Source organism: Sarcophilus harrisii, chromosome 1 (genome assembly GCF_902635505.1).
Source record: "Sarcophilus harrisii chromosome 1, mSarHar1.11, whole genome shotgun sequence".
Lineage (NCBI taxonomy): Eukaryota > Metazoa > Chordata > Mammalia > Dasyuromorphia > Dasyuridae > Sarcophilus > Sarcophilus harrisii.
In genome coordinates, this window is record NC_045426.1 from 343768827 (window position 1) to 343792677 (window position 23851).

General features: G+C 41.5%; 1 protein-coding gene across 3 annotated transcripts in view; it reads left to right on the plus strand.

Annotated features, from left to right (window-relative positions):
• Positions 1–23851, plus strand: part of CACNA1H (calcium voltage-gated channel subunit alpha1 H) — a 394566-nt gene that overhangs the window by 292132 nt on the left and 78583 nt on the right. For all 3 annotated transcript variants that reach the window (XM_031945752.1, XM_031945753.1, XM_031945754.1), the window contains exons 9-11: positions 2722–3526; positions 7457–7896; positions 22832–22983. In XM_031945752.1, coding sequence (XP_031801612.1) covers positions 2722–3526; positions 7457–7896; positions 22832–22983 — 1397 coding nt within the window. The remainder of the gene's footprint in view (positions 1–2721; positions 3527–7456; positions 7897–22831; positions 22984–23851) is intronic.

Below are 23851 nucleotides of genomic sequence, written 5' to 3' on the forward strand. Positions count from 1 at the left end.
GCCTGGTCTAACCTCTCACTTTATAGATGGGGAAACTGAGGCAAAGAAAGGGGAAGTTGCTTGTTCAAGATTACATAGGTAGTAAGTAGTTGAATTGGAGTTCTGACTCCAAATCCAGTGCTCTTGCCATGCTATCAGCAATTTTGCCACAACAAAAGGCAGATTTGTGCTTGATGTAACCAAAAGAACTCCCTAGCAATTAAAGCTATCTAATAGTGAGTTGGGACTCATTAGAAGGTAATGGTATTGGTAAATATATATATATATATATATATATATATATATATATATATATATATATATATATATATATATATATATATATAAAATAAATAAATAAAAGGTAAAGGTAAAGGTAATTGATATGTTCTTCAAAGGCCAGAAGATCACTTGTCAGTTATGCTTCAGAGTGGATTTTTGTTTAGTTTTGGGTTGTACTCAGTGGTGGTTGACATTCCTTTCCAGTTCTGAAGTTCTATGAATTTCAATTTAATTGAACAAGCATTTACTGAGCTCTCTCCTCTTCCTGCCAAATCATCTCTATTCCTATGCTCCCATCCAGTCCCTAACCTTAGGATGCAGATCAAGACCCTGACCTTACAGAAGTTAAATACTTGAGGTGGGCAGACAGAAAAGGTGAACAAATTTGGGCCTTGCCCTCTAAGAGCTCATACCTGGAGGGGAGCCAGCACTCACACTAAGATGGTGAGCCAACAGTCAATAATCAAGTGCTGAATGGTATAATTCAGCTTCCAAGGCTAAAGAATCCTAGAGAAAGAAGAGATTGTGAGGTATTGTGTAGTCATGGATGCCTCCTGTAGGATAAGTTTTAAATGATGTTAAAGATTTGGAAGATAACCTAGAGAAAACCAGTGAAAAACTCCAGAGGTAGAAAGTCCAAGAAAGAATAGAAATGTCTACCTAAAATGATACATGGACTGGACAATGTAATAAATCACTAGTATCTGGATGAAGAGAGCTCTTGGTCCTAGGGAGGAGAATGCCTCATGTCATTGTTGTGGCCTAGGAAGCTGTTAACCCCCTCTTTCAGGAAGTCTTCCCCAACTTTTCTAGCCCATTATTTATCTTCTTCTTTTCTATATTCCCATAATACTTAGGGTCTAGGCCAAAGTTATCAAACTTGTAATCTGGACCAATTAATTGAGAAATGTTTTAACAAAATGAATAAAAATGCAATACAACAGCAATAATGTTAATTTGTGGCTTTCTAAGTCAATATGCTGTTGTAAATATGTGTTACTATTTGAGTCTCTTACCACTGGTCCGGGCCATTTACTTGGAACTTAACAGTATTATAATAGCAATAACTCGCATTGATGGGATGTAGAGCTTGAAGAGATCTTAGAACAAAGAATGTTTGAGCTGGAAGGGACTCTAGAGGTCACCTGGTCCAACCTCTCACTTTATAGATGGGGAAACTGAGGCAAAGAAAGGGGAAGTTACTTGTTCAAGATTACATAGGTAGTAAGTAGTTGAAATGGAGTTCTGACCCCAAATTCAGTGCTCTTACCATAAAGCCATGTTTCCATTATTTTTCATGTCTTCATTACTCTTTTCTACAGTACTTGTTTTTTAAGGTAACAGCTATTTTAAACAACTCTATCATGCTAAACTCCACCAATGTTATCTTCAGTAGGGATATCAGAAATTAAAACTGTATTACCCAAACCATCCCCTGAGGGCACTTGATCAGGGGACATCTTCTTTTTCCTCTTCTGCAAACACTTTGTGGATAGAGTACTAAATTTGGAGTCAGACACACTTGACTTCACAGCCAGCCTCATATACTCACCTAATTTTGTTACTGGGGACAATTCATTTAAATTCTCTCACCCTCAGTTTTTTTGTCTGTAAATGAGTATAGTAATAGCACCTACCTCATACTGGAGTTTTGAAGTCTCTTTTTGTTGTTGTCTCCCCAGCAATGTAACTAAACAGAGAGGGCTTTCCGCATGGGGAGATTTCAATGCACAAATCTTTTATTAAATATTTCCATTGTGGGGCAGCTAGGTGGTGCAGTGGATAGAGCACCAGCCCTGAAGTCAGAAGGACCCGAGTTCAAATCTGGCCTCAAACACTTAATTAACACTTCCTAGCTGTGTGACCCTGGGCAAGTCACTTAACCCCAATTGCCTCAGCAAGATAGATAGATATTCCTGTTGTGCCAAGGCCTGTACTCAGTGCAGAGAAACAGGAAAAATAGAATATAATCCTTCCTCTTAATGAATCTACAATCCAATAGGGAATAGGATTGGGAGCAGAGGAATAAAAAAACATCACTATGCACACATATATACATCACTATAATACAAAAGAGGTACAACCAGTGTTATGGGAGATCCAAGAAAGGGAGAGATAGAGGAATTGGTTCAGGCTTCCTGGAAGAGATTACATTTAAGATGGACTTTGAAGCCCACATTCTTGAGGACTATGAGTTTAGTGCTAGAAAGGACATCAGAAATCATCTAAGCCTACACTTTCACTTTACAAGTGAGGAAACTGAGGTTTCAAAATTTACTATAGTGTAATAAATAGAAAGAGCACTGTGGAACCAGAGGATCTGAGTTTTCATTCTAAGCCCCCCTTTCCCTCTACGGGTTCATTTTCTTTTTGGTACAGTGAGGCAGTTGGGCTGCCACAGAGGTAGTCAGTACTAATGTGCATTGGACTGACTCCTTCTTTCTCTCCTTTCGTGGGCAGGTGGGCTCTTTCTTCATGATAAACCTGTGCCTGGTGGTGATCGCCACGCAATTCTCAGAAACAAAGCAGCGGGAGAACCAGTTGATGCAGGAACAACGGGCTCGCTACCTCTCCAATGATAGCACCATTGCCAGCTTCTCCGAACCAGGCAGCTGCTATGAGGAGCTCCTCAAATACATTGGTCACATCTTCCGAAAAGTGAAGCGTCGGACCCTGAGGCTGTATGCCACTTGGCAGAAGAAGCGCCGGGAGAAGGTCAACCCCAACGGTGCCCTCCACGGACAGGGGGTCGGGCGCCGTGGCCGCAAACGGGTCCCCTCCATCCACCACCTGATTCACCACCATCACCACCACCACCATCATCACTACCACATCAGCAACGGGAGCCCTAGGGGCCCCTGCGGTAGCCCCGAGGTCCGCGGGGATGTGGAGCCCAGAGGGGGGAAGCCTGGCACCCGGCTCATGCTGCCACCTCCCCCGTCCCCAGGCCCACAGGGACTCCCATCCCCACCTCATGATGCTGAGTCAGTTCACAGCATCTACCATGCCGATTGCCACGTGGAAGCCCCACAAGATCAGGGTGGCCGAGTGTCCCGGGCTGCTGCAGGGCTCAAACTGGCCACTGGACTTGGTAGCATGAACTACCCCACCATCCTGCCTTCAGCTTCAGGGGGCAAGGGTAGTTTGGCTCTGGGTCCTGTGGGGAAGAAGGGCAGTGGGCCGCCTGTCCCGGTAGTGAACAACAGCTCTGTGAGTTTGAGTGCTGACGCCTATGGGAAGCTGCAACACTTGGTTGGGGAACATGGTAAGGAAAGGGGGGATGTCTTCAGCTCTGGGAATTCATGGCACATGGAAGAGAGCCCAGAGCTGGGAGATTATAGTATCATAGGCTCATCCATTTAGAGCTGGAAGGCACCTTGGAGGTCATCAAATCCAGCCCTCTCATTTTACAGATGAGGAAACTGAGTCTCTATAATTTTTGATCCAAAGTGGCACAGGTAGTAGGTGGCAGAGATCTGGTTCAAATACAAATCTTCTAACATTTTAACTGTCTTTTTATTGTTCCACAATATCCCTGTACTGTCTTCCCAATAATGAGTTGAGGGAACTGGATCATAGTCAGCTCTGCTTTTCACTCACTATTTTCCCCTCTGTGGGCCTAAGTTTTCTCATCTGTCAAATAGGGATCATTCAGTGAGCCAATAAACATTTATTAAGTGCCAGGAGGCATACTAATCACTAAAGGTACAAAGGAAAAGCCCAGTGGTTCCTGCTTTCAAGGAGCTATCATTCTAAAAGGGGCTGGGGTAGGAGGAAGACACAGTGCAACATATATCCAACTAAGAGCATTTGAATTCTGGCTCTGCCCTTTACCACTGCCACACCTTGGTGCAAACCACTTTGCTCCTCTAGGATTTGGTTTTTCTCATCTGGAAAAGAAAGTTTTGAACCAAAAGTCCCTTTCTAGCTCTAGGTCTAGGAAGGAAACAAGAAAAACTGAAGGAGTAAGAACTAATAAATAAATGAGAATGGGGACTGAGAGGTAAAGAGATGGGAAGGAGGGAGGATCACAATCCCTGACCTATCTCAATAAGTTATTGAAATGAGGTAGAACAAGGAGAGAAGCAATTGGCACAATCACCCCTCCAACTTTAGGTCACCAAGCTCCTATCTCTGTTGTTGGTTATTGAATTATTTCAGTCGTGTCTGACTCTTTATGACCCCACTTGGAGTTTTCTTGGCAAGGTACTGAAGAGGTTTGCCAATTCATTCTCTAGCTCATTTTACAGATGAGGAAATTAAGAGTTAAGTGACTTGCCCAGGATTACACAGCTAGTAAGTGTCTGAGAAGAGATTTGAACTTAAGGATATGAGTCATTCTGATTCCAAGCCAGGCACTGTATGCACTATGGCACTACCTAGCTGCCCCATCTTCACAAAAACTCTTTTTTCTTCCCTATTCCGCAGAGAAGCTTTGTAGAGTTATATTCTAGTGTCTCTTTGATCTGTGCCCAACCTCAACCTCTCGATGTGAGATCTTACAGGTTTCATCTTATAATTAAGAGATGTGTCTAAATATCAAGAAGTCAACAAGCTTTATTAAATGCTTCCTTTACTACATTTCAGAGAGACTCTCAAAGGTCCCTTCCAAGCTTGTAAAGTTCATGAATCTTTGATCCTACAATCTGTATTCTCCTTGTTCTCGAGAAAGAGTGAGTCCTTTGTTAGGACTAAGGAGAAGTGGCCTTCCTGGAGTGATGATGCCATATTTGGGACAAATTCCTCTGAGGGAGGAAAACAGTTCAGTATAAGGGAAAAGTTCATTCATTCCCTCTATACCTGATCCAATGGTTTCTATAGAGTAGATACTTAATAATGTTTATAAAACTGAATTATTGAATAGAACCCTGGGTAGAGAGGCAGGGAATCTGAATACAGCCCCAACTTTGCCAATGATTTTCCACATAACCTTGGACAAGTAACTATGTTCTGTGCTTCAGTTTCCTTAGTCATAAAATGATGTGATTAGATTTGATGGGCTCTAGGGGTTTCTTAAATAAATCTGGGGTCATTTTGATCCCATTTTGCTCAGAGGTAGAGGATTAGGTTTGATGACCTTGCAAGATCATTTCCTATGGGAAGATGATGTAAAGTAATTTTAACACTATTCCACTCCTGAGAATCAAGCTCTGATATTTATTTGCTATGAGATGTTGGGCAATGAGATCCTTTCTGAATTCTCATCTATTAAGAACAAATGGTGTCCAAGGACCCATACATCTTTAAGAATTGTATGATTCTAAGAATTCATGGTTTGCCTAAGAGTTAGGTAGATGACTATAAATTTTATAAATAGGAAGTATGCCAAACACTTTTTTTTCAGGCTTACAATGTGTAGGGTCAACTTCTTCCCTTGATCATATCTGGTTCTTCATGGAGATCATTTGTCTTAGAAGGATTTTGAAGATCATTGATTTCAACTGAGTTATTTCAGAGAGAAGAAAATTAAAGACCTGATCGATCAAGTCAGCTCAAATTCCTACGGCTAAAAAAATAATAGGATTGGACTTTAAATACAAGTTCTCAGGCTTCTAATTCAGTGTTCTTTCCACTATATTCCAACTACCACTAAATGAGTGTGTGACCTATATTCACATTAGGGTGTAAAAAATGATAGAGAAAGTTGAGAATCAAGAGGCTTTGGGATCAGGGAGAATCCAAAGAGATGTTGGGCACCCATTTGGTCATCCTCAGAGATTCTAATCCAAACCCTGGGAGATGACAAGCCTTTAGGACCCCCTAGTCCTAGAACTGAGAGGAAAGGATGAGAAACCACCAAAAATGAGAGAGAGACCCAGGGGAGGAGGAGGAGGAGGCATCGTACAGCCAGGAAACAGAACAGAAATAAACAAGAACACAATGTTCCCAAGGCCAGAGGGCTGGACTCAGGGACAGCCGACCCAGGTGTTTATTTTCGGTTGAGCTGGTAGCAGATGGAGGGAAAGGAAGCAAGGTCAGAGTGGAGAGTGCTGAAGAATGGTGCCCAGCACATAGAGAAGCCTCCAGAGACTTTGGCTGAATTGAATTGGATTAGAATCTCTTAATCAAAAAATCCTAGAGTGAAAAATGAACCTTCAAGACCATATATCCCAGCCCCTCCACCCCTCCATTTCACAGAGAATTGAATTGTTCAAGGTCTCACAGAAAGTCAGTAGCCAGGGCAGCATCAAAACATCTACCTTCTTGTTTCTTCTTAAAACACATCTTCAACCAACTGGGCAAACCATTATCCAGACTCTCAAACTCATACAAATCCTTTTCAGAAATTAATATCTACCTATTTTATAAACGAGCTCCCTGAGGTCATGTCCCTGGAACACAGATTCTACCTTTGAACAGGGGGTTAATTACTCCTGCCCTATCTGTCTCATAGAATTCTCCATTGGACATGATTGACATGGCCCTTTGTGTGCACAGGAATTGTCCTCTCTGCCCATTACTGGGGCTTGAGGACACCTCAGTTCTAGCCTCAATAGTGTGGCCCAGTGGAAACGTCACAGCTTTGTGGATTCAATTAAATCTGCCTTTGTCCTTAAATATAAGTGATTTAAGCTGCTCCTGGGGCAGCTAGGTGGTGCCATGGATAGAGCACCAGCACTGAAGTCAGGAGGATCTGAGTTCAAATTTGATCTCAGACACTTAATACTTTCTAGCTGTGTGACCCTGAGCAAGTCATTTAACCCCAATTGCCTCAGCAAAAATAATAATAAATGAAAAAATCACTTACTCCTTCTAAGCTTCAGTTTCCTCATCTTAAAGATGAAGATATTAAACTGCCTCAAAGGCATCAAACTCTGATGCAAAATTCCCAAGTGCTGCCCAAACTAGATTAAAATGTCATTGGGAAATGTTTAACAGAAATAAATAAAAATATAACACAGATAACATGAATCTGTGGTTTTCTAAATCAACATGCAGCAGTTTCTATTTGAGTTTGTCACCATTGAATTATATGATTTCCAAGGGTCCTTCCAGCTCTAAACCCCATGATTCTAGACCACTAATATCCACTGCAGAATGGAACTTCTACCTGTCTGTGAGCTGTGGGATGGGCCAGGCCATAAACAGAACCACCATGGTTACCAAACCCACTTCGAGGGGTATGAATGCCTGGACATAGCTGTACATGGGTTATTGCAAAGTGCTGACCCCAACCCTGCTTTTCTCTTCATAGGTCTCTGCAGGGCTCCCAGCAGGCTGTCAGGCCTAAATGTGCCCTGCTCCCTACCCAGTCCCCAAGCAGCCATGCTGACATGCGAACTGCAGAATTGTCCCTACTGTGCCAACATCTTGGAGGATCCTGAGTTTGAACTGAGTGAGCTGGAGAGCTATGACTCCGACACCAATGGTGTTTATGAATTCACACAAGACCTGCGGCATGGAGACCACCGAGACCCCATCCAGCAGCCTCAGCAGGCCCCACCACAGAGCGGGTCCAGGCGGCGGGGAGGGGTCCCCAGGAAGAAGGCGGGGGACCGCAGTGGGGTGGCCTGTCTCTGGGCGGCTTTTGGAAACAAACTCAAGCGGATTGTGGAAAGCAAGTACTTCAACCGAGGTATCATGATCGCCATCCTGATCAACACCCTCAGCATGGGCATAGAACACCATGAGCAGGTAAGGCTGGCACCAGCTGTTTCAGGCACTGTGAGCAAGGGCTGGAGGGGGTCCACTGCCTAGGGATCCCAAGCTGGGAACAGAGCATCAGTATAGCAGCTCCTCTGAGGTCTGGGGTCTTTTCCCTACTCCATCCCCTGGGCCACATAGAAAACCATCTTACAAAAGAAATATGTTTGAACAATAGTAAGTCTTCAATTTGTGGTACTTTATGTTTACAAAACATTTTCCCATGATACTCCTATGAGATAAGCATAATAAATATTAGTAATCCCAGTTTACAGATGAGGAAATTGAGCCTTAGGAAAGGAACTTGTCCATAATCATATAGCTATTTCAGCTTGGTTTCTCTGACTCTCAAATATCTTTGGACTCCCTGGGTATTTAAGCCTAGAAGTTGGGGATTGGATAAGGATGAAGCCTATGGACCAGAAGCATCTTTGGCTCTGAGGGCATCAAAGGAAGCAAAGAGTTGGGACACAAATCTGCATGTAGACTTTCTGTTTTCTTCTTCAACTATCTTATCCCCTTTTTCCTTCCAGGAAAAATATAGGGGTTCATGGCAAACACTGTGCTCAGGAAAAATTGGCTGGAGTGTCCCTTGGGCTTTCTCTTTCAGGAAGTTGATCTTGGAGATGTGGGACAAGACAGGGAGGAATCCCACATTCCTTAATTGCATTGGGACTGCTCTTGTCTGGGCTGGGGACTCCCATTATCCACTGCCTTCACCTTGGTTATCTCTATAGATAAAACATAATAGCTCTTGTCACTAGAGACAGTCATTTGTCCCCCGAGAACCTAGATTGAGATAAAAAGTGAGCTCTTGGAGACATCCGAAAATGGGTGTATCCAAGAGGGATTCAGTCCTATCATACCAACACTGGTTGAGGGAATTAGTAACTTGGAACCTGGAAAAAACAAGAGGCTCCCTGTTTTCAGGTGTCTAAAAGGTTGTCACATGGAAAAGGATCTGCTTTCTTTTGTGTGAACCCAGAGGACAAGATTGGGACCAGAGAAAAGAAGTTAAAAGGAAGCAAATTTCAGTTCAATATAAGTAACAATTTATTAACAGTCAGGGCAATACAACAAAGGAATAGGTTCCCTCAAGATGTAATGAATTTCCTATCACTGGAGACTGCTTGAGGACCATTTGTCATGAATTGTGTAAAGGGAATATCTGAATACACCCTCTACTGCTAAGGCTCTTTCCAGTCTGAGAATCCGTAATTTTTGAGTTTTCTCCTGAATCTTCTGCCTAGTCCATCTCTGATTTCCTAAGAAAGTATTCTTAGCCTAGAATTCCAGTCCTAGGGCTTGACTGTAGCTACGAAAAAGAGCCTCAGATCCCAAGAACTTGCCTATTATAAGAATAAAGCTCTGGGCTTGAGTCAAGATCTTAGAGTTCTAGCCCTGATCTGCCCATCTTTCACTGAGTGTGGCCTTGGTATTTCCCTTGCCTGTTCCAGGCTTCCATTTCCTCCCCTGTACAGTGACAGGTTTGGGCTAAATCATTTTTTAAATACCAATTCTAAATCTATGATTCTTTGAGGGAATCTTATATCTGCTTTACAAGTTTAAGATTCGGGGATGAGAAGGATACATGATCAGAAAAAGATCTCAGGGTTTTAGTGGATTGCAAGTTCCATATGAATCAGCAACTCAGTATGAGGCAACTAGGTGATACAGTGGTGAGAACACTGAGTCTGAGTTAGAAAAACCAAATTTCATAGGGCCTGGAGTTAGGAAAACCAAAGTTCACATTTTGTATTAGACACTTGTGACCTTGTACAAGGCAGTTCATCTCTGCCTGTGTCAGTTGACTCATCTGCATGATGAAACAGCTTCTACTTCGAGGAATTGTTGTAAGGATCAAATGAGATAATATTTGTAAAGCGCTTAGCACAATGCCTGGAACACAGTAGGTGCTATATAAATGCTTAGTCTTTTCCTCTTTAAGCTTCAGTGTGATACAGCAATCCAAAAAGTTATTGAGATCTTCAGCGTTGCTTCTAGGAATCAGGAGGCACTGACTCGTCTGTACTCTGTGTGGGTCAGAACATATCTGAGCTATTTCTTTCAGTTCTGGGTGTCACATTGATAATGTAAGAAAGTCCAGTAGGGCCATTAGCAATGTGAACAGTCTTGAATCCATGTCAGCCAAAAATGGGTTGAAGAAAAGGGAGATGTTTTTAGACTGGAAAAAAGAAGGCTTGGGGAACGTGATAACTACACTCAAACATTTGAAAGGCTGTCATGTGGAAGAGGAAATAGACTCATTGGGCTTGTCTGCCCTGGAAGACATAACTAGGAGCAATGGGTAGAACTCTCAAAGATGCAAATCTTTGCTTAAGTCAGGCTTAAAGTCAGGAAAAAATTTACCGTGGATTTTATTCAGTCATTTCTGACTCTTCATGAATTCATTTGGGGTTTTCTTGGCAGAGATGCTGGAGTGGTTTTACCATTTCCTTCTCCAACTCATTTTACAGATGAGGAAACTGAGGCAAAGAGAGTTAAGTCACTTCCCCAGAGTCACACAGCTATTAAGTGTCTGAGGCCAGATTTTAACTCAGGAAGATGAATTTTCTTGACTTGAGGTCCAGCTATTTATCCACTGTAACATCCAGCTGTCCTAAGGATTACCCTGGTAATAATCAAATTACCATTACCATGGATTAGAGTCGGGTGGATTGCCTAGTGAGGTAGCAAATTTCCTTCCACTGAAGTCCTTCAGTCAGAAGCTAGATGGCTACTTAGTGGATGGGTTGTAATGGATCTTTCCTTCCACCCCTAAAATTCTGCAGAATTGATTCTTCCTCAGTCCTTAATGATGTTGGAGTTCCTCCCCCTTTGGGTCTGCCACCATCTCAGATGCTGAATGATGTTGGAGTTCCTCCCCCTTTGGGTCTGCCACCATCTCAGATGCTGAAGGTCTAAGAGGAGTCCTTCAGTAGAACACAGAAAAAAGGGGGGCTGTTCAAGAGAGGGAGGGAGGCCTACCATTCAGATCAATCCTGGGAAACAATGAAACAATAGTCCTCAAGCCTAGGACAGAATGTTCTCTGAATTGGTCGATTGGCTCTCAGCTAATGGTGGGTTGAGTAGAGACAATGAGAATGATGAGTCACTTAGTCAGCCATTGTACTAGGAGTTCCTTACTCAAAAAAATTTCTAGGGGGACGAAGGAAAAAAGAATATTGACTCATTCATTTCCCCCACAAAATCCTGGACTTGCTTCAGCTACAAATTATGGCCTCCCTTCCAAAGAAGCTGTCTTCCCAGATAAACTGAGGAATGGTTACTTAGATCTTTATATGTTGAGGTGGAGGAGGACACAACTAAAGATTGAACCAAAGAAGAGAATGTTTTACTCCAAACAGCTCAGCTGTGAGCAACATGATCCAGAAAGAAGGTATAATGTTCCAGAGGAAAGATCCAGTTCCAGGAGTCAGGACACCTAGGTTCTAGCCCTATCACTAACTATGTTATCTTGAATAGCCACTTCATTTCTTCTTCATCTCAGTTTTCCCCTTTTGCAAAATGGAACGAACAGTTCTCTCACAGATTACTTAGGTGAATAAATAGGATTTATTTATTTTTAATTAGGATTTTTAATGGAATTTGTTATTATTCATTTAGAATTCAAAAAGGATAAAAGTCAGTCAATAAGTCTTCATGGATATTACCCCTCGCCACCATGCCCTAACTTGTGTACAAGGTCCCCAGCCCTATACAACACTATGCTGGAAAGCAGATAAGAGAAGGAGCAGACCCAAGCAATGAGCTTGAGTCTATAGACTATAGACTATATATTTATCTATAGAGAGATAAAAAAATGAAGAGATATGAATCCTGACTTTGGGAAGCTCACGATTTTAATCCATTGAGTCTACTCATTGATATTCTGGTGTTGAAAGTAAATAATGAAATAGGAAAGGAGTGAGATGGTGAAGCATAATATGGGAAAGTGCTCTGAAAGAAGGAAAAAGAGAAGGAAGGAGAAGAAGAACAAGAACAAGAAGAAGGAGAAGGAGAAGAAGACAATGACACTTTAGAAAAGGCAGGAGTTTGGCTTGATTGGAGTCCTTTCTACTTCTGCACCCTCACCCACCCACTGTGCAAAGATTCGTGGACCTGCATGGCAAACATCCCAGATGTCCATCATGCTCTATAAATAAGTCCTGGGCAAATGTTTTGAAAGTAAATGATCATAAAATTACAGACTCGCAATAGAATTGAAACAGACTTGTAAAGTTGAATTAATTTAATCCCTCCCCTATTTTAGAGATGAGAAAATGAGGTTCAGAGAAGGGGCATAATTTACCTAAGGGTTTAGTGGCAAGGCCATTTCTATATCCCAGGCTTATTCTGAGACCTCTTCTATTGCATCATCACACTAAGGCTGACTCAAAACAAGCTCATGACATGGTATGTCTATAAACCACTCACAGTCCTGGAGCAAGAAGGGAAAATCAACTAGATCATCCCCTAACTTTGAGCAGGTCCAAATCTCAGCCATGCCAAATAAAAGAGATTTAGAATGGGAAACAATGGAAATGTGTCAGCCCACCTTGTGGTATTTTGTATAGGAAGGAAGGAAGAATTCAGTCCTCCTTTCTAGCAGCACTCCAGGCTAACAATCCTCAGTCTTACCAGTGCAGGCAAATCTCAGTCTTGTTCTGATATCGCCAGCAATTAACTAATTTCACTGTACCAATATTCCCCCTTGTGGTCAAATGCAGTTATTGCAGCCTCCAGACAACAACGTTTACATTCACTCATTAGAGCCTTGTAAAGGAAATTTGGCAGAGCCCATCATCCCCATTTCAGAGAGGACCAAACTGAGGCCAACAGAGATATAGTAACTTACTCAAACTCAGAAATCAAGTTACTATTAGAGCCAGAACTAGAAGCTATGTCCCAGAACAGAGGTCTTACTACTCTATACCACCTTACTCTGCCTCTAGGTGGGTAATAACTGAGACTTGGGAAGAAGCTGAGTTATCATACATACCCACATCTCCATTTTCCCCTAACTCATGAGCTTATTAGAGTATAGAATTAATATGACACTAGCAGGGAAATAGCCTATCTGGATCTAAATCCAGCTCTGTAACTTACAACCTGGTTATGACTAAGGTTCCTCTACCACTAAATTTATTATCTTAAGGCTTAAAAAATTTGTGACCTTGAGTCAGTTATATAGACAGTTGGGGGCCTCAGTTTCCTTATTTGTAAAGTGATCAGAAAGATGCCCTCTAAGATTCTGTCCAGCTCTAAATCTATGATGCTATAAACCCTAGCTTGTTTAACTCTTATATACAGATGAACTTCATTTTAATGATAATTAATAACTTACATTTATATAGTGCTTACCCTATATCAGGCACTGTACCAAGTAATTAATAATTATCATTTCACTTAATCTTTATAACAACTCAATGCAATAACTTCACAACACAAAGGTAGGTGATCTTATTATTCCCATTTTATAGATGAAGCAAATAGAGATTAAGTGACTTGCTCAGTTACACAGCTAGTAGGTAGGTCTTTGAAGCCAGATTTGAACTCAAGTTTTTCTGACTGCTCACTGCCACCTAGATTTAAACCAACTCATTATATTAATATCTAGATCCTCATACAATAATTTGATATTAGTCTCCGACCTTTTTCTTTACCCAGATAATAGCCATCTCTATATCCGTTTCATTTCATCACTCCACTTTAAGCTTCCCCATATACTTTTCCCTGCCCTCACTCTATAACCCCTTCATTTTGCTGCTCACCTGTGATTTCAATGGGTATGGGAAGACAATTAGTGTGGAAACTCCCTTCAGCAATACAGTGGACAGTTTAATCTCTAATTTAGTCATAGAGAGATGCCTGGTGTCACTAAGAGTTTAAAATGACTGTTAAATCAAGTGATTTAGTGACAGGGGTCACACAGCTACTAATTATTATAAACCAGACTCACCCTCACCTATTCCTGCTTTTACAGTAAGCCTTCTATCTATGCCACCCTGTCTCTCACAATGCACCCACGAGACTAGCCTGTGAATTACATTCCCATGAAGCTTTCCATTAGAGGTCATTCAGTCCAACTCACTCCTTTTATAAGGGAGGAAACTGAGTCCCAGGAAGCTTGATTATGCATCTAATAAGTGTCTGAGGAAAGACTTGCGCTCAAATCATCCTGACCACAAGGTCTGCACTGTATCACTCTTCCACTCACAAGTTTCTCTTCCTGATCCCTTGCTTTTTGAAATTCATTGCATGAATTCAGAATGACTACTTGATGGTTAATATGCTGCCTTGAAATAATTCTTGCTTTAATTCTTGAGTTGTTCATTTTTTGTTTACTTGCATGGTGATGCTAATCTTTCCCTTGTTTATAATTAAGAATAGTACTTTCTTCTTTGACCCCAACCCACCCATGTATAATTCTGGGAAAGATGAGGGTAGAAAAGGAAGGAAAAAAGGAAGGGAGGGAAAGAAGGAAAGTGTGAAGGAAGGAAGGAAAGAAGGGAGGGAAGGAAGGAAGGAAGAAGGAAGGGAGGGAGGGAGGGAGGGAGGAAGGAGGGAGGGAGGGAAGAAGGAAGGAAGGAAGGAGGGAGGGAAGAAAGGAAGGAGGGAGGAAGGAAAGAAGGAAGGAAGGGAGGGAGGGAGGGAAGAAGAAAGGAAGGGAGGGAAGAAGGAAGGAAGGGAGGGAGGGAAAGAAGGAAGGAAGGGAGGGAGGGAGGAAAGAAGAAAGGAAGGGAGGGAGGGAGGGAAGAAAGAAGGAAGGGAGGGAGGGAGGAAGAAAGAAGGAAGGGAGGGAGGGAGGGAAGAAAGAAGGAAGGGAGGGAGGGAGGGAAGGAAGGAGGGAGGGAGGGAAGGAAGGAGGGAGGGAGGGAAGGAAGGAGGGAGGGAAGGAGGGAGGAAGGAGGGAGGGAGGAAGGAGGGAGGGAGGAAGGAGGGAGGGAGGAAGGGAGGAAGGAAGGAAGGAAGGAAGGAAGGAAGGAAGGAGAAAGAAAGGGAAGGGAAGGAAGGAAGGAAGGAAGAAGAGAGGGAAAGAAGGAGGGAGGAAAGGAAGGAAAGAAGGGAAAGAGGGAGGGAGGGAAGGAAGAGAGGGAGGGAGAAAGAGAGGGAAGGAAAAGAAGGAAGAGAAATAAGGAAGAGAGGAAGAAAGGGAGAAGGGAAGAAGATAAGGGAGGGAGAAGTTGGGACAGACAGTCTGGGTTGCCCTAAGATTCATGGAAGTGGTGTTAAATTTCAGTTTTATAAAGAGCCAGAAGACCTTAGAGATTATAACTACCAAAAAACTTACTACTCTGCCCATGGCAATAATACCGGTTATTACATTCAACATTAGGTCAGAACATGAAGGCCCATATCGCAAAGCTGTGGCAAAAGTGATGTGTAGAAAGAGCAAGATGACTCCACTGTGGTTTGACATGTATCTGTGACGTAGGTTTCAGATGGTTGAAACTCTTGGGAACCTCAGGCATATGCCTTCTGTGACCATCAGGTAATCTGGCATTGGGTCTGAGAGGTCAGCACTCCTCTAAGGGCAGTCCTGCTTTCTCAGGATGGCCCCACAAATCAGGATCTGGCCTCTGTGAGGTTTCAGGTCACAGTTGTTAGCCACATAGTGAGCAACACTGTCCCCAAACCCTTTGGTATGGAGCCAGATCTGAATCAGAGCCCAGACTAGAGAAAAGACCTCCACTTGCTAATAAAGGGAATGGAGTTTCTGTGGAATCTAAGGCCATCTTCTGAGTCAAATGTCCTCCCAGGGCAGATGTATGGGCTTGAGTGACCCAGTTCTGTCGTCCCACTGTATTGGAAAAGAATGCTAATTAGAAGGTTGTGGGCCATTGTTCATTCAAGGAGCCAGGGCATTCGTTTCAAAGGTAAATTGGCTGCATCCGAGCAGATTCTGATTTCTGTTCTCTGCTTGACTCCAACCTGATAGAGGAAGGCAAAAGAAACATAGGCAATGGTGATCCTGAAATGTATTATTCCCAGCAAACAGCCCTAAATTGGAGGCTCTTGGCTGGACATTTTTCACAGCTGACAACTGTTCTGTGTGTCCGGCCCCAGGCGGGAGGCCTGTGAATAGTTCTTTTGTGTAGCCAACAGGCCCCGTATGGTGATTGTTACCAGAGCAACTGAGTCACAGCGGGTCTGTAGGACAGAGGGCACGGCCTATTCCCAGATCTTGTTCTCCAGGAAGCCCGGAGAAGGAAAATAAGAGAAAGAACAGGGGTATGAACTTAAGCAACCAGGATAATAAGCTGTATCCCTCATGCCTGGATTCAATACAAAATCAGGCAGCAAGCCACTCTTTTTGGGGGGAAGAAGGGGGAAGGGGATGCTGGACAGAGGAGGAGATGAAAACATTAATCTGTGCCAGGATCTAAAGACTTATGACTTTGTCCTGTTAAAGGTTTCAACTCATCAGCTCACTCTAGTCATTTCTATTAAGTCCATTGCTTGCTAAAATAATCAGGCTTTCCAAAGTGCATCCCCAAATCCAGTATCTTATTTGAGCCTCATAATATCCTAGGGTAGGACATTTTACTAACTGTGTGACTTTGGCCAAGTCTCTGTTTAACTCATTTTCTCATCTGTAAAATGGAGAGGATAATAACACTTATCTCTCAGGTTAATTGTAAGGATTAAATAAGATAATCATGTAAAGTGTTTAGCACAGTGTCTGATATGTAATATTAGCTATTATTTTCTGGGTGACTGTGGTCAAATCAGTTCATTTTTTTGAAACATTTTCCTCATCTGCAAAATGAGGAAACTAACACTTGCTCTCACCTACCTAGCAACTTTGTTACAAGGATAAAAAAGATAAAATATAGTCCCTGCTCTCAAAGAGCTCACAATGTAACAAGTAAGGCAACATGTAAATAACTATCTACAAACAAGAAATTGATGGGATACATTGGAATTCATCTCAAATGCTAGATACTAAGATCAAGGAGGAGTGGAAAGGGCTTCCTGCAGAAGACTGGGACTTGAAGGAAGCCAGGAATGGACATGGAAAGAGAGAATTCCAGGAAAGGGGAAGAGGTAATGACTATGCCCAGAATTAGGAATAAGGCGTGTCTTACTTGAGGAACAGAGAACGAGATTGCTTTATAAATCATAAACCATTGTAGAGATCTACTATCTCATAATGAATACTAAGCCTTGTCAATATTGGCTATTAAAGTGGGAAGGACCATCTGTAACCTAATGGCTATGCTTTCCAAGTTCTTGGATCTGCTTTTGAATATCTTTTTCTATCTCTATTTCCAAGCTATCAAAAGTCACCTTTCATTTTCACTATATCTGCCTCTAGCAGCTCTGTTGCTGGCTTTTTCATTTATAGTAGACTAGAAAATTAGATCTTCAAACTGGTTAGGATTTTATTTAAAATTAGTGTTAATAGGACAAAGAGAGGATCTTAAGAATACAGTTGATCACAGGCTTTCTATTCCTAATGTTGATGATCAGAGATATTTTTTAGGCAGGAAGAGGGGAGACTTCTTTTTGGATTCAACATAAATGAACATCTGAGTAGGTGATTTCCAGATGGCCAGGGTGTTGATTGATTGATGGATAGATAGATAAATAGATAGATTTATTCAGCACATTCCAAATGCCAGGCACTGTTTTAAGTGCTGGCAATATAAATGCAAACAAAAAAGATAGTCTCTACCCTCAAAAAGAACAGATATAAAAAGAAAAGGGAGTAGGGGAATAAGAGGAACTAAGAATGCTAGTGAATAGGTAAAAATTTCCAAATACTCAGGAATGGAACCAGGAGAGAAGTGAATACAAATAGCCTGGGCACTTGAGGAAATAGTGTTCCCAGAACTGAACTCGCCAATCAAAGGAGAAGGCCAAAGAGATAAAAGTATCTCCAAAATGAGATGCTTGACAAGGAAGTAGAAAATGTTGGTAATAGGAAATCAATCATCAGACCACCCACAAAACTTATAGATTTTCACACTCACACACAGTCTAGAGGGTCCTATTCTGAAAACTATTGGAGTGGATCAAGTAACATTGTTTTGCTGGCCCACTCTCTAGAGAGGCATTCTGATATTGCCTAGTCCTAGCTTGACTGAGCAGTTCTTGGGCTCTGTGAGAGGAGTGAGGTAGGAAATCCAAATAGTTCAAAGTTGGTAATGGGGGGAAGGAAAATCAAAAAGGCACAAGACACAGCAGGGACAATGCAAGTCTCACAGGTCATAACCTAGATTTAAGAATCCCTGCTTGACATCAAAACATGTATATATTATTGTTGTTTGTTGTTCATTTATTTTTCAATTGCCTCTGACCATTTGTGATCCTATTTGGGATTTTCCTGGCAAAGATACTTGTGTGGTTTGCCATTTCCTTCTTCAGCTCATTTTACAGATGAAGAAACTTGAGGCAACCAAGGTTAAGTGATTTGCCCAGGGTCACACTGCTAGGAAGTGTCTGAGGCTATATTTGAACTCAGGAAGGAAGGTGTTCCTTACTCCAGGCCATCCATTGTGCCACCTAGTATTTGTCATAAATTCAACTTGAAGCCATAGTGTGGAAGTAAGTACACTGAGGTTAGCATTGTCACTAACTTTCCACATTACCTTAAGGAAGTCATTATCACCCCTGAGCCCCATTTTTCACCTTGTAAAATTAGGTAACTTCTAAAGTCCTTTATGTTCTGACATTCTAAAATTCTATGATTCTCTTATCTTTAAAAATGTCACTTTGCATTTGGAGGGAGGAAGAATCATCTTGGCTAACAAACTCTTAACAATAAGGACATCCATTCCTTTCCCAGACATTGCGCCCTGCATCATCAAAACTCTGAGGTAGATATAATTCCATCCTGATTCTTCCTTGACTGTAAAAAGTGCTCTTGTAAAACCTTGTTCTATTAAGATTTCAGTTTTAAAGGCTTTCAAGAATGTCCCCATTCTGGTAATAGATACTGTTCAGTATCAGAAAGCCTGGAGGGATCTTGTAAGTCAAATAACTCACAGTTTCTGAGGCTAAAATCAGCTTGGAGTCTGTGTGTGAAGTCCGTGTCGATAATGTACATAAAAACAGAGAACATCAAAGCCAGGAAGAATCTTGACATCAGCTTATCCAACTTCTGCTTTTTACTAATGGGGAAAATCAAGACTCTAAAGTGTGTGGATTTGTGGTCAAGGAACTTGGATTCAGAACTTGGAATTGCCCTTTCTGGACATTGACTATTTCTGGACTACAGCCTCCTTATCTGTTACTTAGGGAAGGGAAGGTTCAAAAGATGACCTTTCAGGTCAAGTCCCTTATACCTCTAAATGTGAATATGTGTGAGAAGGAAGATCACTTGTCCCAGCTCATATCCCTTGTGTCAGAGCTTGAAATGAACTTCAAATTTAGGGATCCTAGCTCCTACTTCAAAGTTCTTTTTATAACACCAAAAAGCCTGGTTTTTTTTTCAGCATTTGGGATTTGAAGGGAGGAAAAAATGATGGAAGAGGAGCATTGATATACCCCTAGACCCTTAGAAATAAAGAGAAATCCAAGTGAGGAATCAGGAATGAGATGGCCTTGTCAAGAAATATTATAAGCCAGGTAAATCTGGATTTGGATCTTAGACAGGACAGGGAAGTGATAGTCTAGGTGATCCAGGTAATGACTGCTTTTACATTGGCTGGTAGAAACTGGAGAAAGCTATCAGCAAGAGGATACACACTACCTCAGCAAAAATGGACTTTCTGAACTATGAATCCTAGGTTTGCTTTTAACAGGAGTATTGATTCCTCTGCCTTCGGCTTAACAAGTGTTTCAAAGCCTTCTAGGAAATATCTTCAACTTGGAAGGCAATTGAGGAAAAAATTAACCCTTATTTTATCCGTATAGCTGAATCTAACTGCACTCCAGGTCTGTCCCTGCTTGGAGGCAGGGCTTCCTTCCTCTTTAGCTCAGAAGACTCAGTCTTTATACACCCAGGAGAAACAATTCGAACTACTGAATAGGACAAGCTGTGTTAACAACACCACCTGCTCCACCTCCTCTCAGTCCCCAACCTCTGTGAGTGTATGTGTGAAACTCAGATGCCTCCAGCAAGGGAAGCACAAAGTATCTGAGCCATCACCCATTATGTATATCTGTGATCTCAGGAAGTGAGTTTTTCAAGGGGCAGGTGAGACTTCTGAACTGAGAATTTTGGAAAAGGTCATAAAAAAGAAGCATTGCTCATCACCATACTCCCAGGCAGCTAGACTAAAAGTCTCAGTAGTCCATGACCCTTCCCTCATGCCCCATTTTCAAGGATAGAACATTCACAAAGTTCTCTCATTTTTTTTCCAAATCATCTGTTACTCATCCTCTCCTCTCCCCATGATGGGCCTCACTTTATTCAGGCCCTCACCTTCTCATACCTATTATAAGCTCCTACTTGGTTTCTCTGCTTCTGGCCCCTCCCCTCACCAGTCCAGTTTTAACACACTGGAATATTAGTATTCCTATTGCTTAGATCTTAAACTATGGCAGTCCCCTACTCAAAAACATTCAGGGACTTCCCTTTATTTATACCTGTTGTTTGCCAGTCTAGATTCCAAAGCTTCCCAAACTCTTTTAAATACAAGTTGGAATAAGATCTTCTCCAGGCCTAACTTTTACATGATTAGAGAACACCTGAGGTCAGATTTATGAAATCTCTCTGGAGAAGTATATTTCTGCATGCTTTCTAGCTTGATTTCTAGTCCCGAGAGTTCTGGATAAACAGAGCTGATTTGGAAGAGATCCCAGCTCAAGAACAGGACATAAATAATGAAATCCTCATAATTACTTAGTATAGCCTAGTGGATTGCAGTAGTTTGTGGACAAGACAGAAATCTGACCTCTATCCTTAGTTCACCCCACTAATGGCCATCTTTGTATACTCACATAGTGGGCCCTGAAGGATGGAGAATTTGCCTTAGGATCTAGAGCATCCATGTGCCATTGAACTTTAAAAATAGCTTCTGGTGCCAATGAATGTAAACACCATCAGTGGTCATTCACAGAATAAGAGTGCTCTGGAATTTCCAGATGAAATGAATAATTTTACTGGATCACAGAACCAGAGGATACATAGCTAAAGGAGACCTTTTAGTTCATCTAATCCAACCCCTGATTTTACAAAGGAAGAAATTAAAGAAGAGACTGAGAAAACTTACCAAAAGTGCTTTGCCATCTCACTCACCATTGGGCTTACAATTGAGCCCAATATCATTGCCCTCTGTCTTTGAAGAGCCTTGGATTGAACTCCTTTAGGATAAATATTGGAGAATGTCAAGCCATCAGAGCTTAAGGGGAGCTCTTACTGAAGAAGATTCAATTCGATTTAATTTGGATGCAATCAAAGAAACTGGGTTTGAATCTCAACTTCGCTACTTTCTGTCTGTATCACTTTGGTATACAAAAACTTATCTGTAAAACTGATGGAGTTGAATTAGGTAGACCCCCAAGACCTATTCTAACCTCTGAGTCTATGGTACTAACCAATGATGGCCTCCTGTGATTTAACCTAGTCAATGGTTAAGGGCTCACATGGATTCTTAGAGTATAGAAAACACAACTCACCTACACCTTTTTCCCAGAGACTGTTTGACAAGTACCTGGAAGCATTATGGTTGGTGTTTTGAAGCCTGTATTCTCAGAATATAAGTGAGTAATGAGGACCATTGAGATATCTGGCTGCTTGTGGTAGGTATCTCTGGCATTTACTTCGAGCAAGTTACTCCCCTGCTCTGAGTCTGAATTTTCCCCCATAGAAAATCAGAAGATTGAACCCCTAAGATTTTCAATAGTGAGCCATATGGTCAAAAATCCATGTGGGAAGGTCATATGAATTTAATTACATGATTAATTGCACTCATTTTCAATTAATCCAATAATAACTCATGTCACCTAGCATCAGCTTGCTTGTTTTTGTATGATAGTTAATTAACTAAAAAATTTCTACTAAAAATTTTGGATGGGGTATAGTCTGGGTCAAACAGGCTAAAGTTGGGTTCCATTCATTCATTCATTTATTCAACAAGTATTAAGTACTTGCTAGAAGTAGTGTGAGACAGTGGGGGAAAACTGCTAACTGGAGTAGCAAGAATTGGATTTGAATCTTTCCTCTTATACTTACGTGTGATCCTGGAGCAAGTCTTCACTCCCTATTTGGTTTCCTCATCTGCAAGATGAGGGGCTTGAATTAGATGGCTGACCTCTGAGATCCTTTCCAGCTCTAAATGAAGATCCTCTAATCAAATGAGATATAATACTCTTTAAAAAATAAAAGCAAAAAGTATTTAGCACAATACCTGGAACAAAAAAGATCTTATAAAGATGCTTATTCTTTTCCCTGTGGTCCAAGAGATCCTTCCCATCCCAGGGAGTCATTTTGTATAACAAAGGGTAAAAAGAGAAAAAGAAATTGTTCAGCAAAACTGACTACTGAGGTACCCTTCTACATGATCATTTTGTGCCTTTATTCTTGGGAAGTACCTTCCTTCCCAAGGATGAGCTTGACTGCAGGATGGAATAGACAAGAGGAAGAGAAGAGCCAATACCTGCTCTTAGGAAGTTTTTCTCTATTTTAGGAGACATGCTTATAGGAGAAACAATCAAAGGATAGCAAGAGACTGGATGAAGAAGGGAGAGATTGTGTGGTGTAGATGAAAAGGGCCATCAAAGGCTTAGCTGAGCTTAGCACAGTATTTCTCATATAGCGTATGCATAAGTGCTTTTTTATTCAGTCATTTGACAAAGGAAAGAAGGAAGAAAGGAAGAAAAATTTAATGTCTACTATGTGCTAGGCATTGTGCTAAGTACTTTATAAATATTATCTCATTTGATTCATAGTGGAGACCTATCCTATTGGCCCTTTTGGCCCTTGGTTGCTCTTAGGGCAACAATGGGACCCACTGTCTTTTGTACTCCCCAGCCTGAAGAGCTGACCAATGCCTTGGAAATCAGCAACATCGTCTTCACCAGCATGTTTGCCCTGGAGATGCTGCTGAAGCTGTTGGCCTTTGGGCTTCTGGGCTACATCAGGAATCCTTACAATATCTTTGATGGTATCATCGTTGTTATCAGGTGATTATACGTATGATTGGGGAATGGGGCAAGAGATGAGAATGCCATGAAGTTGAGGAAGATTCCAGGAGTATCGGAATCCAATGGTGCCTCTTTGGACACCAAGAAGTACAGCTCTAAGTGCTTAAAGTGGCTTCAATGCCTGAATCTGTGACATCTTCCAATCCTCAGTATAAAACTTTATTCTGGTTACCAGATCTTTCCTCTCCCTTTGAAACAGATAGGCAGGTAAAAAACATGGACTCAGAAGACTTCTACTGAAAGCTGAATCAACAAAAAACAGATAGTTTCCTTTCCAGAATTCACCCAGATAAGAAAGCATAGGGCTCCTGCAATCTGTGAGAAACTTTAAATATTTCCCAAACTCAGTAGGGGTAGCGATCCAGAAAATTTGGCCATGGGCTCACAGGACTTAGAGCTGAAAGAAAACTTGTCCTATCCCAATTTTTGCCATTAAAGAAAGAGAGGGGGAAAAGTAATTTACACAAAATAAATAGTGATAGTCTTGAACTGGGAATCACAAGATATGAGTTCAAACTCTGGCTGTCACACTTGTCAGCTGTGTGGCATTGAGCAAATCACTTAATTTTTCTATAACTCAGTATCCTTTACTGACAAATAATGTAGTTGTATTAAAGGATACCTAAGTGAACCTTTTAATTCTAACATTTTGTGAATTGTGAAACTGGAATTTTTAAAGGAAGTGATATGCTAGCTAAGCCTGAGTATTTCCCAGGGGCCTCAGAATAATCTTTGCAGGGCAAGAAAGATATTCATTCTTTGCTTAAACAAAAGGATTCTTAGTTAATCAAAACCTGTCCACCCCAAAGATGTAGGCTTTTTCCTCGTTGGCTATCGGGTATGAACA